Raw genomic sequence first — 15,813 nt, 5'->3', positions numbered from 1 at the left:
GGAGCTGACAACTCTACCAGACCTTAAAGTGTTATAGCAACAGCATGAAACAAAGTTATGGAACTGTCACTCCTAACCACTGCCATAATGCACAAGGGGCATCTCTACATGGATTTGTTCAGGATAAGTCAATCTCTGGCGGTATGTGAGATTTCACTCATTCAGATTCTGCAATCATCCTGTTTGGCCTTAACAAGTCCCTGTGAAACTCCACTAAGTCTTTTACCAATTTTAAACTTTCCAGAGAAAGTTATTTGTGCCTGACCCACTGAAAGCAATACTAACGTTTGTGTCCAAACCCATTGTTTTCAGCAGGACTTTGTGCTCATTTCAGTTTCTCTGGATTGTGCCTATTGTTATTAAGGCCATTCTCTGAGAAAACATTTTAAGGCCAACTGACTGTAATTTGGGAGGTGTATTTCAAGAAGATTAAAGCTGCCCCACGTTTTTATAACTGTCCGTATGAATCACATAACAAAGGCCTTGTTCTTGGCTTGGACTGTTTTTGAAATTAGATGAGTAAAGTTAATAAAATTGGGCAAAGTCTCCAGAGTGATCTCTACATTATTTAAACAGGTGATCAAAACAGAAATTAGTTTCAAGCTCCTAACAGAGTCAGCAAATAGGCTTGAGCAGTCTTGGAGTGCAGCTGTGGCTTAGTGGTGGAACATCTCCTTTGCATCCAGATGGTTCCAAGTTCAACACCTCCAGTTAAAAGAACCAGGCAGCTCTACCTGGGGGCCTGGAGAGCTGCTGCTAATAAGGCTAGTCCTTGATAGACCAAGGGGTCTAGCTAACCAGTGGTACAAGGCAGTAACATGCATTCTCATTCATTAAATTCTTGTAAAGTTGTCTGTGGGCCATCTGTGCTGAAGTATCACAGACTGGACATTTCCTTTAGGAACCACTTCCTGTGGCCATGTGATCTCTTAGGAATGCCAGTTTGGCTTTTTACAAGAAAAATCAGGTTTGATTATCACATTAAAAATCTAGAAAATGTGATGTCAATGTTGGTGCCCATATCTCATGCTCTTGTCTCTATCCCCTCCTCTAGACTGATAGATCTGGGATTCTAACTGGCTCCCTGCTAAAGAAGAGCACTGTCCTGTTCCTCTGCTGTATATGCAGGCAATACAGACTCTCCCAACATGAATGTGCAATATCTGGAGAACTGGGGGTGTGGGAAGAGATCCAGGACATCCCACGACTGAAGTTCCACAGAGTTCCACATTATGTCACCCTTTGGCACACAATTGCCAGTAAGGAACTAGAAGGTGTGGCTCTCCAAGGGAAACTGACATTCTGGGGAAGACAGATGAACACGCAACACTATCATCACATGCCTGGCTCTTACTATTGGTCATAAACAGAGGTATGATAGGCGATGAGCCAGAATGGGATAATTGTTCTCACTTCCTCCATTCTAGAGTAAAGGGGAAGGAATCCTTGGGCGGTCCTCTGGTTCACTTCCTCATCTGTCCTACCTGCACTCAGAGCAGCTATTCTAGATGCATCTTCAGAAAACAGGCTTAAATGCTCAAATACCAAATAGAAAATAATAGATTGTTATGTCTTTTATCATAAACTAACTAAAATTAAGCACTAGGCAGCGCAGTTCTAGGCAGACTTAGATCCTTCTAAGCCGTTCATTAATTTCCATTCATTTCAGTTAGTGTATTAATCACCTTTTTCCATGATTCCCATGGAATATGGAGGAATTCAGACATAGGCTATATGATTCCTATTATTGTTAAACTAGCTTCAGAGTTGAAAATTTCAAGGTGTTCAATATTTCACACAATTTCAGTTTCTGCCTATGTTGCCCTGATCATTGTTATACAACCATTGTTCTGATTATACAAAATCATTTTCTGGATGTTTGATACTGACAGAATTCCACTGACTTTGTATACTCTCTCCAAAAAGTGTACATCCATTCTCAAAGATCAAATGCAGACAGAAACAATAATTGAAAATACAATCTTCAAATTCAGAGGTGAAGTTTGAAGTAAATTCAGAAATCTAAAAAAAAAAAAAAAACTAAAATCAGGGGATTAAAGCTCCCCCAAATAAGAGAAACGACAAGTACAGTGTTGAGAAAAGAATGCCCACACAACTGGGCCTGGCCAGGTGCCTGCACTAGCCACTGCACAAGTGGGCCCAGCCCAGCAGCCGCAGTGCAACTGGGCTCAGTCTGGCCCAGCACAAGCAACTGGCCACTCCACAACTGGGCCCAGGCCAGCAGCCACCATGCAGCTGGGTCAGACTTTTCATGGGGAGAGGCTGCTGCAGGAAGGAAGAAGAGAAAGCTGAAGACAGGGGAGTAGATAAAGGTAGTTGCCTGGGCGGGTGGGAAGAACAAAAGGTAGAGGGGAAAAGGGAAAGGCCATGAGGGCTGCCAGGGAAGGGTAATAGGAAATAGCGGAAAGGAAAGAGGAAATAGTGGAGGAGGGGATACACAGGAAAATGAAATGTATCCCACAAGTCCTTGCAGATTTCCCACTTGTACATAATTGATCGTTGCTTGTACACAGCTTTTGCCAACATACAGCAAACTCTTTTCGATCTTTCCTGTGCCCCTTTAACAAAGAAACCACCAGGTACTAGACCAAAGGGGTCACACAGAGACACCATCAGAATAACATGCATCTGATTAAGTGAGCTCTTGTCAACTGAATATATGCTGGAGTAAAATCTTGTTAGCCTTGAAGGTACCACAAGACTCCTGTTTATTTTGCTATGACGTGTGTGTGTTAAGTCAAGTTGCAGCTGACTTACAGAGACCCCAGCAAGGAGCTTTCAATGCAAGTGAGAAGCACAGGCGGTTTACCATGGCCTTCCTCTGCAGTGTCTTCCTTGGTGGTCTCTTTTCCAAGTACTGATACAGCTTAGTTTCAGATCTGATAAGATTGGGCTATACTTTGCCACCTCCCCTTCTTGCTACAATATACTAACATGGTTGCCTTCTCCCATTATTACCAGGGTACCTGTCTCCCATATATTCCATACAGTCACCAAGGCCACTGAATGCAAGTAATTCCTTCTTATGTGGCATCCCTGATTACTTGCACAAAGCCAGAGGTAATCACCCTCCCATCACCTTCCACATCTGCCTTTGGGCTTCCACCGTGTCCCAATAATTATTAATGAGGTGATTGTCATCACTATACATATTCAGACATCGCAGATGGATCCTTCTACAACTTAGAGATGTGTTACATCCTCCAGCAACTGAAAGGTTTTTTTCTCTCCTTCTATGCAGGACACACCTTTGTTGTGTGTGGATTTCATGTTCCCTGGGATATTGGAGCAAAACAGGTTGTATTGTGTGTGTAATTTAGTTGGTATCACACCTGAGATCCCATAAAGACTATGTTATGTGGGTTCAAGTCCTGCCCTGTTACACCTGTATAACACCTCTGGAATGAGGTTTGTCGTCAGGGAGACAAAAAAATACACCACACAAATGGAATGGGGGGGAAATCTCAGTGCATTAAAATACACCACACAAATGGAATGGGGGGGGGGAAATCTCAGTGCATGTGATCATGATACTGTCATCAATTGCCATGACACACAAATGAATACAATCTCAATAGGAATGAAACATTCATCACTGTAATTATTAGGGTAATATATTGCTTCCTTAACAACTGGTTTTAAAACATAGGTTGTTAATTGGATTTTAATCATAGTTGTCCCAACAGTTGCTCATCAACACTGCTGACATTGCTCTGAACACTTTGTATCTGGGATGAGCAGTTAAGTTTCCTCAAAGTCCCCCAAAGTTATAAGAGAACTGCTGGAAGACAATGCAAACTGCAAACTCTCCTTTATACTGGCTACCTGGGCAATGGGTTAACATACAGCTGGGCTGGCATGGTGAAAGCAGGATGTCCAAATATGGACCTGAGGGCAATAGCTGCCCAGCCCTCCACGGTATCAGTTCTTGGTTCAAACTACCAGGTGGTTTCTCCAAGAATTCATGATGTTTGGTATTCATCCGGATAAATAATTAATCTTCCTTCAATAATCTCAACCTGTTTCCCGTACTGAGATGTTATCATATTTACTGTGATCAGCTGGCCAGTAAAAAGCCAGGTTGACTTAAAAGATCTATAATCAGTTAACATCACACTACTTTCTGAACAGCCAGTTCCTCTAAAGGCTGTTTGTTTGGCTATCTTCTGCTGCGCTTTTCCCACAGGGTGGCTCCTGGGAGCTACCAAGGCCCAGTGCAAAAATCAATGAATTCAGTTGCTGGACTTGGCCCAGGAAGGGCTGGAGTCACATGACACTAGGTGAGCTCACTGGGGGTGTGTCTGCCAGGGGCTCTGTTTGGGAATCAAAGTATTTGTTTGATCACTGCAGCGGAGAGGGCAACAGTGGAGCAGTGGGATGCTGGCAGAGGGTTTGTTCCATCACAGCACATTTTGCTTCCAGTTTAATGCTAAAGTGCTGAAGAGGGGAAGCAGAAGAGGTTCCATGGTGGTAGGAGTTTGGAACTCTAAGCCTCAGTTCCACCTGCTGTAAAATGGGAATAAAAGTATGGCTGGCCTGAGACATCTTGTTATCCCAAATAGCTGTAGCAAGTGACCTGTATCCCTGGCATCTTCTTCTTGGCCAATTTCACCTTGGGTGCCGCATTTAGGTTTATGCTGTGCCTCTGGGCCATCTTGAGACAAAGATTAAATTGTTACCTCTTAAAAAAAGGACAGGATACTTATGTGCCCCTGAGTAAGGCCTGCTTATCATCTGATGACTGCAACATCAAACAAAATGTGTGTGAATGGGCCATCACATCTAGAAATAACTTTTAACACCATCCCACTTGTATTCAAAACAACACTTTTCACAACCAACTCAGTTCACTCACTTAGTTGCCTCAGCCTTGCAAGGGCTGGTTCACATGTTCATTGGTCATCACTTGATAGCTGCAACATCAAGAGATGAGTTCCATGGTGTACTCACTGTCACAGATAAACACCACTGAGAATGCTCCCTTACATCCCCACCTCACTTCAAATGCAATGCTTTCCAGGCCACAGCCCACACAGTCAGTGGGTGTAAAAAAGCCAACAAGGGATGTACTTGCACGTGTGAACCACCTGAACTTTTGGGCTCCTAAGTCTATGGTGAAGGTACATGTCCAAAGTGTCCTGCAAATGAGTGGCCTTCCCCCAAATCCATTGTTCTCCTCCTGGAAGCCTTGGCAGCAAAGACAGCTTTAGGCTCCCCTCACTGGGACAAGCACATGCGCTGCTTCGCTGGAGACCGACCTGCCCCTTTCCTTCCTTTCCTTCCTAACCCGTCCTGCCCATTCGCGGGGGGTGGGGGTGGGGGAAAGCAGCACCCACCTGGAAAGCGCAGACCAATTCTTTCTGCCAAAGGACATGCTGATCTCCCCTCGCTGACTCTGGGCTTCTGGATTGTCGCAAGGCGTTTGGCAAACTCTTCAGGGCATCAAGACAGGAGTTAGGTCCGCCGTGAAGAACCTGGCCAAAAGGAGCCACTCGCAGCAGAGCGATCAGCCGCTTGCTTGCTTGCTTGCCACCCTGCTTCCTTCCTCGCTCCTTTCCCCGCGTGGCTTCCCTGCCTCCCTGCCTGCCGCTCCACTCCACGTTGAGCTGCGCTGTGCTGTGCACCTTTACCCTGCGGTGCCACCCGTCTTCTGCCGGGCTGTATCACATGGTCTCTTATCTACCTTGACGGGCTGGGAGCTGTAATTTGTCTATTAGCAGCACCTTGCAAAAGGCACCCTGCGAGGGTGGGACGTGACCCAGCCTGTGCACAAAGCCAACCATTCTTTGCCCGCGCTGGGGAAGGGTTTGAATTCAGTTCCACGCTCGGGCCAAGGCGCCCTGGGATTTTCGGGGGCAACTCCCTGCTCAGAACCAGTTTTTCCAGCCTCTCCGTCTCTGCCTCCGATTTCCCCACGACTGTGCAGGCAGACGAGGTGGAAGGAGGCGAGAGAGAGCGAGAGCGAAAGGGAGGAGAAAGAGTGGATTCAAGTCATCCGTGTCCCATTTCAGCTGGTCGCTTCTGCCACCGTGTCACTTTCATGTCAGTTTCAAAAAACAAAAATCCCCGGGCTCGAAAACCTTCCGCCGGCACCCGGGGGGTGGTTGACCGATTCCGACTTCTTTCCACCGTCCGCTGCGATTGCGGGCAATGGCTGGTTCCCAAGAAGTGCGCGTCAGGATCTGCGGAAGAGGAGCCGCCGTGTTTTTGGGAAGCTGGTTTGGAAACTCCTGGAGAGGTTAAAAGGAGGCAGGAGGACCCTCCACGGAACAATATACACATCAAATCTCTTTGCCCCTATTTTTCAAGACCAGGGTGCGCTAGGCGTGGAGCCTTGGAGATACCTGGGAGAGAAGTTCAGGGGCAAAACAAATACATCTCTGGCACTTATTCCCCCTCCAAGAAGGAGGGGTGCATGATCTGGCTTTAAAACACAACACAGAAGTCTAGACGTCCTACTCCTTGCCCTGACAGGTCATTCACGTCTGCCTGGCATTACACAGTTACTGGGCAATCATTCATTTGTCAAGCAGATGACTGGTTAGGAGCCTGAGATGACAGGCTGGTGTTCAGTGATTCAGGGCAGCCAGTGGTTGGGAGATGGTTTCTTCTTGAGCGTTGGGGATCCCTCTGTATTTTTAAGAGAACCTCCCTCTAGCTGAGGGAATATGGCAGAAGTTGGGGAGGGGAGATGGCAGTTTTGAAAGAGGCAAAGTGCTTAGAAGTTTCTTTGCAGAAGAGAGCTGGAGCTTGAGGGGAAGCACTGGAAGACTGCCCAAGCTGGTCTTTAGGGAATCTTTTAGGGAAACCACAGGCAGGATACGAATAGAATCCTTGTGATGCAATAGATTGTCTATCACTTTATGTCATCATGATGGCTATTATAGGAAAATCTGTTTAGTGTGTGGCTGGAACCACAGATTTAGATATCTGCAGATGGGGGCTACATGTGGCTATTAAATATATAGAAGATGAATTAATGATTTATCTTGCAGAAACAGATTCTGATTGCAGAAAGACATTTAGTGGTACTATTTTCAATTCTATATTATTTATTTTTGAAATTACATGATATGTGATCCTGGTGCCAGAGACTTGGAATAGAATAGGGGTTCTACTGGTGTACCGCCCACCCACTTGCACTACACATTTCCTGCTTGAGCTGACTAAGGCTGTCTCCTATTTGGCTTTGAGAAACCCAAGGTTTGTCACCTTGGGGACTTCAGTGTCCATACCAAGGCTACCCTGACAGGAGGGGCTCAAGACTTCATGGCCACTAGGAAAACATAGGGGTGTTCCGAACTTTCTACTCCCTATGTAGGACACATTTGATCTGGTTTTCTTTCTGGGAACAAAATGCATGATTTAGTAATGGAGAGATTTTCTACTCCACCCGTATCATGGAACGTTTGTGCCAGTTGACTTGCCACAAAGTTGACTTTGCAAACTACGAACCAGCCAAAATTCGTCATGAACTTTAGTTTGTGAGCCAGCTTGTGCCCATCCCTAGTGGCAACCAGAATCAGGGCTTGGCCAATAATGGCACCTCACCTGTGAAATGCCCTTCCCCTTGAAGACTGTCTGGTGTCTATACTACTTTCTTATAGACACCAAGCCAAATGTTTCTGTTTACGCAGGCTTTTAATTATGTTGTTGTTGTTCAGTCACTCAGTCGAGTCCGACTCTTCGTGACCCCATGGACCACATCACACCAGGCTCTCCTGTCTTCCGTCATGCTCCAGAGTTTGCTTAATGTCATGTTCATTGCCTCGATAACACTGTCTAACCATCTCATCCTTTGCCGTCGCCTTCTTCTTTGACCTTCAATCTTTCCCAGCATCAGGGTCTTCTCCAGTGAGTGCTCCCTTCTCATTTGGTGGCCAAAGTATTTGAGCTTCAGCTTCAGTATCTGACCTTCAAGGGAACAGTCAGGGTTGATTTCTTTTAGGATTGACTGATTTGAAGTCCAGGAGACTCTCAAGAGTCTTCTCCAGCAACTTAATTCAAAAGAATCTATTCTTCGGCACTCGGCCTTCCTTATAGTCCAACTCTCGCAGCTATACAGTACTACTGGGAATATCATTGCTTTGACCATACGGACTTTTGTTGGCAGAGTGATGTCTGTACTTTTTAATATGCTGTCTAGGTTTGCCATCGCTTTCCTCCCCAGGAGCAGGCATCTTTTAATTTCATGGCTGCAGTCACCGTCTGCAGTGATCTTGGATCCCAGGAACGTGAAGTCTGTCACTGCTTCCGTGACTTCTCCTTCTATTTGCCAAGGAGTGATGGGGTCGGATGCCATGATCTTAGTTTTTTTGATGTTGAGTTTCAAGTCAACCTTTGCGCTCTCCTCTTTTATCCTCAGCAAGAATCTCTTTAGGTCCTTTAATTAATTAAGGTGTTAATCTTTTAACAATATTTTTACCATTGCTTTTAGTCCTAAAACTGTTTTTCATATTTAATTGTTTAATGTTTTATATTTTATGCTCTGGATGAGTTTTAATGTTCGGTTTAAATTATTAATGTTTAATTATTTATATTTTTCTATTTTTATTTTGTAAGCCATCTTGGACAGTTTTCCCATAGAGGCAGCATGATTTTTCCTAAATAAATAAATGCATTCATATGGTTAATTTGTCCACAGTTACAAAGTGTAATCAAATGAATCAAATCAATGTTTGACTCAGTATCCAGATTTATTGATAGACCTTTACTGTGATCTATTAAACTGGAGGCAGAAATGAGAATTTGTTTTTCTTCCAAGACCACAAGAGAAGCCATGTTGGATCAAGCCAGTGACACAGTAGCAAAACCCAGGTGCCATCAGGAGGTCTACCAGCAGGGCCAGAACTCCAGAAGGCCTCCCACTGTTGCCTCTCCAAGCACCAGGAATACAAAGCATCACTGCCCCAGACAGTTAACATAAGAACCTTTAGTTAAGATAAGAGACACCAATGTTGGATCAGGCCAAAGGCCCATCCAGCCCAACACTCTGTGTCACACAGTGGCCAGAAATACCAGTGCCAGTGCCATCAGGAGGTCCACCAGTGGGGCCAGGACAATAGAAGCCCTCCCACTGTTGACCCCCCCCCAAGCACCAAGAAGACAGAGCATCACTTGTCCCAGAGCCCCTATCTATACCTTGTGGCTAATAGCCACTGATGGACCTCTGCTCCATATGCTTATCTAATTCCCTTTTGAAGCTGTCCATGCTTGTAGCCGTCACCACGTCCTGTGGCAGTGAATTCCAGGTGTTAATCACTCTTTGGGTGAAGAAGTACTTCCTTTTATCTCTTCTAACCCGACCGCTCAGCAATTTCATGGAGTGCTCACGAGTTCTTGTATTGTGAGAAAGGGAGAAAAGTACCTTTCTCTAACTGCTCTATCCCATGCATAATCTTATAAACCTCAATCATGTCACCCCTCAGCTGTCGTTTCTCCAAGCTAAAGAGCCCTAAGCGCTTTAACCTTTCCTCATAGGGAAAGTTTTCCAACCCTTTTATCATTCTAGTTGCCCTTTTCTGCACTTTTTCCAAAGCTATAGTATCCTTTTTGAGGTGTGGTGACCAGAACTGTAAAAAGTACTCCAAATGAGGACATACCATTGATTTATAAAGGGACATTATGATACTGGCTGATTTGTTTTCAATTCCCTTCCTAATAATCCCCAGCATAGCGTTGGCCTTTTTTATTGCAGTCACACATCTGTCTTCACATTTTCATTGAGTTATCTACTACGACTCCAAGATCTCTCTCTTGATCAGTCTCTGCCAGTTCAGACCCCATCAATGTGTATTTATATTTAGGATTTTTGGCTCCAATGTGCATCACCTTGCACTTGGCCACATTGAACCCCATTTGCCATGTTGACGCCCACTTGCCCATCCTTGACAGATCCCTTTGGAGTGCCTTACAATCCTCACTGGTTTTCACCACCCTGAACAACTTCGTATCATCCGCAAATTTAGCCACTTCACTGCTTACTCCCAACTCCAAATCATTAATGAACAAGTTAAAACGCAATGGACCAAGTACTGATCCCTGCGGTACCCCACTGCTTACCCCCCCTCCACTGAGAGAACTGCCCATTTATACTCACTCTGTTTTCTATTACTTAGCCAGTTTTTGATCCATAAAAGGATCCCATGATTTTGAGCTTCTACTGCAGAGATTCTCTGAGACATTGATTATGTTTTGCTAGGCTTCTACTGCCCTTTCTTTTTGCCATTTCCCCACTCCATTGGAAACTTGGAATAGAATAGGGGTTCCTATTCTATTCCAATGGAGGATGGAGGCACCTTATGGGGGGGCATACCGTAAACCCCGTAAATCCAATCCTTACCAAACTTGGAGGACATGTATAGGAGAGTCAGCCAGAGATCTAGCTTGCACAGAATCCATTCTATACACTCCTGAACCTCCTGAACCTGCATCTGTCATTTCCCCAGAAAGCACTTTCTTGAGGGTACTTTCTTTGAGGGGGAATAACTCAGACCCTGTAAGCCCAATCCTCACCAGACTTGGAGGCCAGGTAGAGGAGAGTTAGCTGGAGATCCCCTGTGCGATTGGTGTCACTAATATGTCGGGGGGCATTCTACTGTGTCACAAACCTCACAAACTGAACCAGTTCATTCAGCCCCTAGAAGTTCATGACAGTACGTGGTTCACAAATTGGACACACCATGAACCACAAACCGAACTGCATTTTCCTAGTTTGTGCCTGTGACGGAATTGGTCCTTACAAATATCCTTGACAAAGAAGTAAAACAAATACCCCAAAGAGACTTCTGTAGATTTGTGTAGGGGACTGGTCAGGAAAAACAAAATCTAACTCTGACTAGGTCCTGACACGCAGACCCTTCCAGAACTGGGAATTTAAAGGGGGTTCGTGTCATATTGCCCATCTCTAATCCCTGCATAAGTTTCAGAGAGTGCATCTGGTCTACCCTGTCCATAGTACATTCCAGCATGGAGGCAGGGTGTCACTGAAATGTATAAAGTGTTCACATTCCCCCAGCTCCAACACATGCCTAATAAAATCATATCCCATGCTCCAAGGGTTACTTCATCAAGGCAATGTGAACCATTTCAAACTATAAACAGCTGGGCAAACCTCAAGTATCCCTAGTCCAATCCAGCCATTGATAAAGGCAGCCTGATATCCAATCCACCTCGGATGAGCCATCAAGAGGACATTGAAACTCCTCATTCATGCCCAGTCCTTTATCAATGTGCTAAACATATCCAGTTATCACCTCACCTAGGTATGTCATTTATTTCACTTTTGACAGCAGTTACATTTAAACTATCCAGTCAAGTTCAGACTTCATATCTTGGACCAATCCTGACCCCAGGAAAGTGGGATATCAGGTCTAGCTATGGAACCCTTCCCTCTAAAAAGACCATCCCAAGTTGATGGAAAGTATGCCAGGTTCTGCAGTACCTGGATACCCCTGCAACAATTTTGCAAGTTCTCCTTTTCCTCCTCGATACTCTCCCACCTTGGACTTCTGCTGGACAGACTGCCCACAGTTCTCAAGCTCTCTGACAGTTCTCCATATGAACGCTGTGGTCCCTAAGTATTATGACAACCAAAGGAGGGGGGAACAGGAGAGGTGGAACTGTAATGTTTCTGGATTCCAGTATAGAGACCAGAAGGAGGAGGAATTGAGGCCTGAGGTCCTTCTAACAATGAACATGTAGACCTTGAATTTTATCAGAACCAGGGCTTTTTTTCTGGGGGAACACGCTGGAATGGAGTTCCAGAACCTCTTTGACAAAATTCTTTTTAAAATGTTTAAAAGTTCATGAATTTTCAGTACACAAATTGAAAACTTCATTTCCCTCTTGAGAGTCCGGGCACCTCTTTTTCAAAAAAAGAAAGAAAGAAAAAAAGCCCTGATCAGAACTAAAGTGCATGGTTTGAGCGCCTGCTGTTAGCTTATTCCTTATGCTTTTAATGCTTTTAGTGAATCTGGCTATAATTGGGATTGTGACATCTTCAATTGTCCTTGTCCTCACTGGGACAACAAAGACCTGAATTTTACAGTACCTTAGAGAATATTAGAATATTAGTGAAACAACCCAACGCTCAACTCTCAGCACGCTTGGCCACTAAGTAATGCCTGAGTACAACCGAGTACCGCTAGTACTGCGTAACAGCTGAGTACTGCAAATATCTGAATGTCATCTTGTTACTACTAGCTGCCGTCGGGAACTGACCCATGGTGATTATTTACCGCAGAGACTGCTGCCTGTGAAAATCGCCAGTTGCCAATGAAGAAGACCTACCAACTTGTCAACTGTTTTGCAGTGGTCTGCTCAGTGGGGCTCTGTGTCTGTGATGGTGGGTGGTCTTTAACATTTAGAGAATTTGGGAGGCTCTGGATGACTTTGGAGGCCCTTGGAACAAATTGGGAGGCCTTGGAGGACTTCAATAATTCTCGGAAGGCCCAAAGACCCTGGAAGCCTGTCTTCACTGCATGGGTGGAGCTGACCACGAATGGAGCCCCAACGGCCCTGAGCAAACCCGGAGGAACTCGGAACTTGGATGCCTGGGCTCACAGACGCCGATGGAGTCCAGGGTGATCCAGTGGTACCAAGAACTGAAGGGGACCCCAAGACTGTTGCAGGGCTTGTGGGTGATCAGCTGGCTGGATTTGAACTCCCCCAACTGCAATAGAATGTAGAGCTGTTTAGGTCTGATATTTCTCTTGTGGACAGAACAATTCCTGCTTCTAACACAGGTCATGAGCTGCCCCTGCTAGGTAAAAGTCAGGATTCTTAATTTGTTTGTTTTTAATCTGCAACCCATTAAATCTGGCTTCCACCCATTGTTGGGTAGGGTTAAGCTAGAGCAGCCAGCTATAGAAGTATTTTATTCCTCTAGTCCTTGTAGGCCCTGAAGGCATTCTGTAAAACTGGATTTATTATAACTGTAATTGTAATTTTAGTTATAGGGGGCTGTAAGGGGAGGGAGCAGAATTAGTTAAGGGATTGTTAGAAGTAGAATATATTGATGTATAGTTAATTAGTCAGGGCTGTTGTACTGCTGTATTAGTCAGGTTTAGAGAGGCTGGGGTGAATGTGTGGAGGTTTGTTGGGGGGGGGAGTGGTGGTGGATGAGATTTAGTGGGGAAGGCCACCATGGAGTAGGGGATCCCAGTAACTGGGGGATGCAGGAGGTATCGCAGGGGACAAGGTATTATAAGGGAAGGAGATAGAGAAATGGATATGCTTGGTTGCCTTCCAACCTTCATCCTATCTTGAGGCATGTTGGTAGTGGGACTAGGAAAAAAATCCCTTTCTCCAGGACTGAAACTGTGTAATGCTAGGTCCATTAACAACAAGACTTCAACATTGGAAAATTATTTTGCAGCACTAAAAGTGAACCTACCATGTGTGACCAAGACCTGGGTGAGGGACGGTGAGACTGTCACCCTGAAATAACTACCCCCCCCGGGTTTCTCGGTCCTCCATCAGTTCTAAACAAACGGTCAGGGAGTGGGGTGGTGATACTCATATCCAAGACAGTTTTTCCTTCAGGCCATTCCCCACACCAAAGATTACCAGCATTGATTGTGTTGGTCTAGCATGGGGATGCTGAAGAGAGTTTGGCTATCTGGCAGGTGTACTGTCTACCTAGCACACCAGCAAGTACCCTGTAGCACCTACTGGAGGTGGTATCGGACTGGGAGTTTCCCAGACTTTTAGTTCTGGGGGACTTCAATGTCCATGCCAACAAGGCCAGCTCCTCATAGGCTATGGACCTAGTGTTGTCCATGGCGGCACCGGGACTTTCTCACTTTGTATCAGGTCCCATGCATCAAGCAGACCACATGCTGGATCTGATCTTTGGGATGGGGGTAAATGTGGATCTGGATCTTATAGATGAACGCATCAGTGTAATTGCTCCTTGACGCCCTCTCCGCTCTCATACAAAACTAGCCCCTTGGTATACCATGGAGCTTCGAAGGAAAAAGCAGGAGCTGAGATGGTTAGAGCAAGTCTGACAGCAGACTTATGACAATAATGCAAGAACATTGTATAGGGTGTTTATGACATCCTATGAGATGGCAGTGAAGGCCACAAGGAAGGAATTCTATGCAGCGGCCACTGCATCTGCTAGGTCTTGCCTGGCTCAATTATTTAAAGTAATTTGATCATTAACATCTGTACCACAGGGTATACAAAAAGATAGCAATTCAGCAATCAGCTGTGAGGCTTTTGCTAGCTATTTTGCGCATAAAATCTTGTCAATCCACCAAGACATGCTGACCAGTACTGCTACAGTATGAGAACTGGAGGCCCCTTGGCCGTCTTCTGGCCCAATAATGGACCATTTCAGCCAACTTTCTCAGGATGAAGTTGACAGGATCCTAGGTGCTGTGAAGCCTACAACTTGCCTTCTAGACCCATACCCATCATGGCTGGTGAAAGCCAGTCGTGATGAGGTCCAGGTTCGCCTGGCAGATATCATCAGTTCAAAGTTCGGGGACCTTTCCAGGGGCACTAAAGGAGGTGATGGTAAGACTGCTTTGGAGAAACCATCTCTGGACCCTACTGAGCCAGCCAACTACTGCCCAGTTTTGAATCTTCCATTTCTGAGTAAGGTAGTTGAGACAGCAGTACCCAAGCAGCTCCAGGATTTCCTCAAAGATTCCTCCATTCCAGTCTGGCTTCTGCCCTGGCCAAGGGATGGAGACAGCATTGGTCGCCCTCATGGATGACCTCCAGAGACGTTTGGATTGAAACAGATCAGCACTGCTGTTATTGCTTGACCTGATTGCAGCATTTGATATGGTTGACTATGATCTTCTGACCCACTGCCTTACTGATGTGGGGATACGAGGGGCAGTGGTTCATCTCATTTCTCCACAGTCAGGAACAGAGGGTAGCACTTGGGGAGAGAGTTTCACTGCATTACCCTTTGGTATGCAGTGTCCCGCAAGGGGTAATTCTCTCCCCTACACTATTTAACATTCATATGCACCCCCTCACCCAGCTGGTCCAGAGTTTTGGACAGGGTTGCTATCAGTACGCTGATGACACACAGTTATATCTGTTGAAGGATGGCCAGCCAGACTCTTGTTACCATATTTTGGCAAAGACTTTGGAGGTTATGGCTGGGTGATTAAAGCAGAGTTGACTGAAGTTAAATCCAGCAAAGACGGAGATCCTATGTCCAGTCCAGGGGGTGGGGATCCAACTCCCAGCTCTTGAGGGGGCGCTGTTAACACCAGCACCAACTGTGAAGAGCTTGGGTGTGAGTCTGGATGCCTTGCTATCAATGGAGACCCAAGTCACAAATGTTGCCAGACTGGCATTTTACCACCTTCACCAAGTCAGGCAGCTCGGTCTCTCCCTCTCCCTCTGTGACCTAGCCACAGTGATCCATGCAATGGTCACCTCCAGATTGGATTACTGTAACTCATTTTATGCTGGGCTTCCCTTGAGACTGATCCAGAAGATACAACTGGTCCATAATGTGGTGGCACATCATTGAGAGCACACGTACAACCAGTGCTCTGCCAGCTGCACTGGCTTCCAGTTGAATACCAGCTCAAGTTCAAGGTGCTGGTTTTAACCTTTAAAGCTCTCTGTGGTCTGAGACCAACATTCCTTCAGGACCATCTCTCCCAGTACACCCCCCAAAGTACATTTCACTCCACAGATCAACATCTACTGGTGATTCCTGGCCTGAAGGAAGCCCACCTAGCCTCGACCAGGGCCAGAGCTTTCCACCTGCCTGGTGGAACAGTCTCCTGAGTGAGATCTGGGCCTTGTGGGACT

At 45.7% G+C, this 15,813-nt stretch overlaps 1 protein-coding gene across 1 annotated transcript in view; it reads right to left on the bottom strand.

Annotated features, from left to right (window-relative positions):
• LAD1 (ladinin 1) overlaps positions 1 to 5,797 on the bottom strand; it is a 41,490-nt gene extending 35,693 nt beyond the window's left edge. Inside the window, exon 1 of the mRNA XM_015416373.1 lies at positions 5,358 to 5,797. Within this exon, the coding sequence (XP_015271859.1) occupies positions 5,358 to 5,395 (38 nt within the window). The 5' untranslated portion in view covers positions 5,396 to 5,797. The remainder of the gene's footprint in view (positions 1 to 5,357) is intronic.
• Between the last annotated feature and the right edge of the window lie 10,016 nt (positions 5,798 to 15,813).

This window comes from Gekko japonicus, unplaced genomic scaffold, assembly GCF_001447785.1.
Source record: "Gekko japonicus isolate JY-2015 unplaced genomic scaffold, Gekko_japonicus_V1.1 scaffold1284, whole genome shotgun sequence".
Taxonomy (NCBI): domain Eukaryota; kingdom Metazoa; phylum Chordata; class Lepidosauria; order Squamata; family Gekkonidae; genus Gekko; species Gekko japonicus.
Note: the sequence above shows the minus strand (reverse complement) of the source record. Positions and strands in the feature narration are given on the sequence as shown.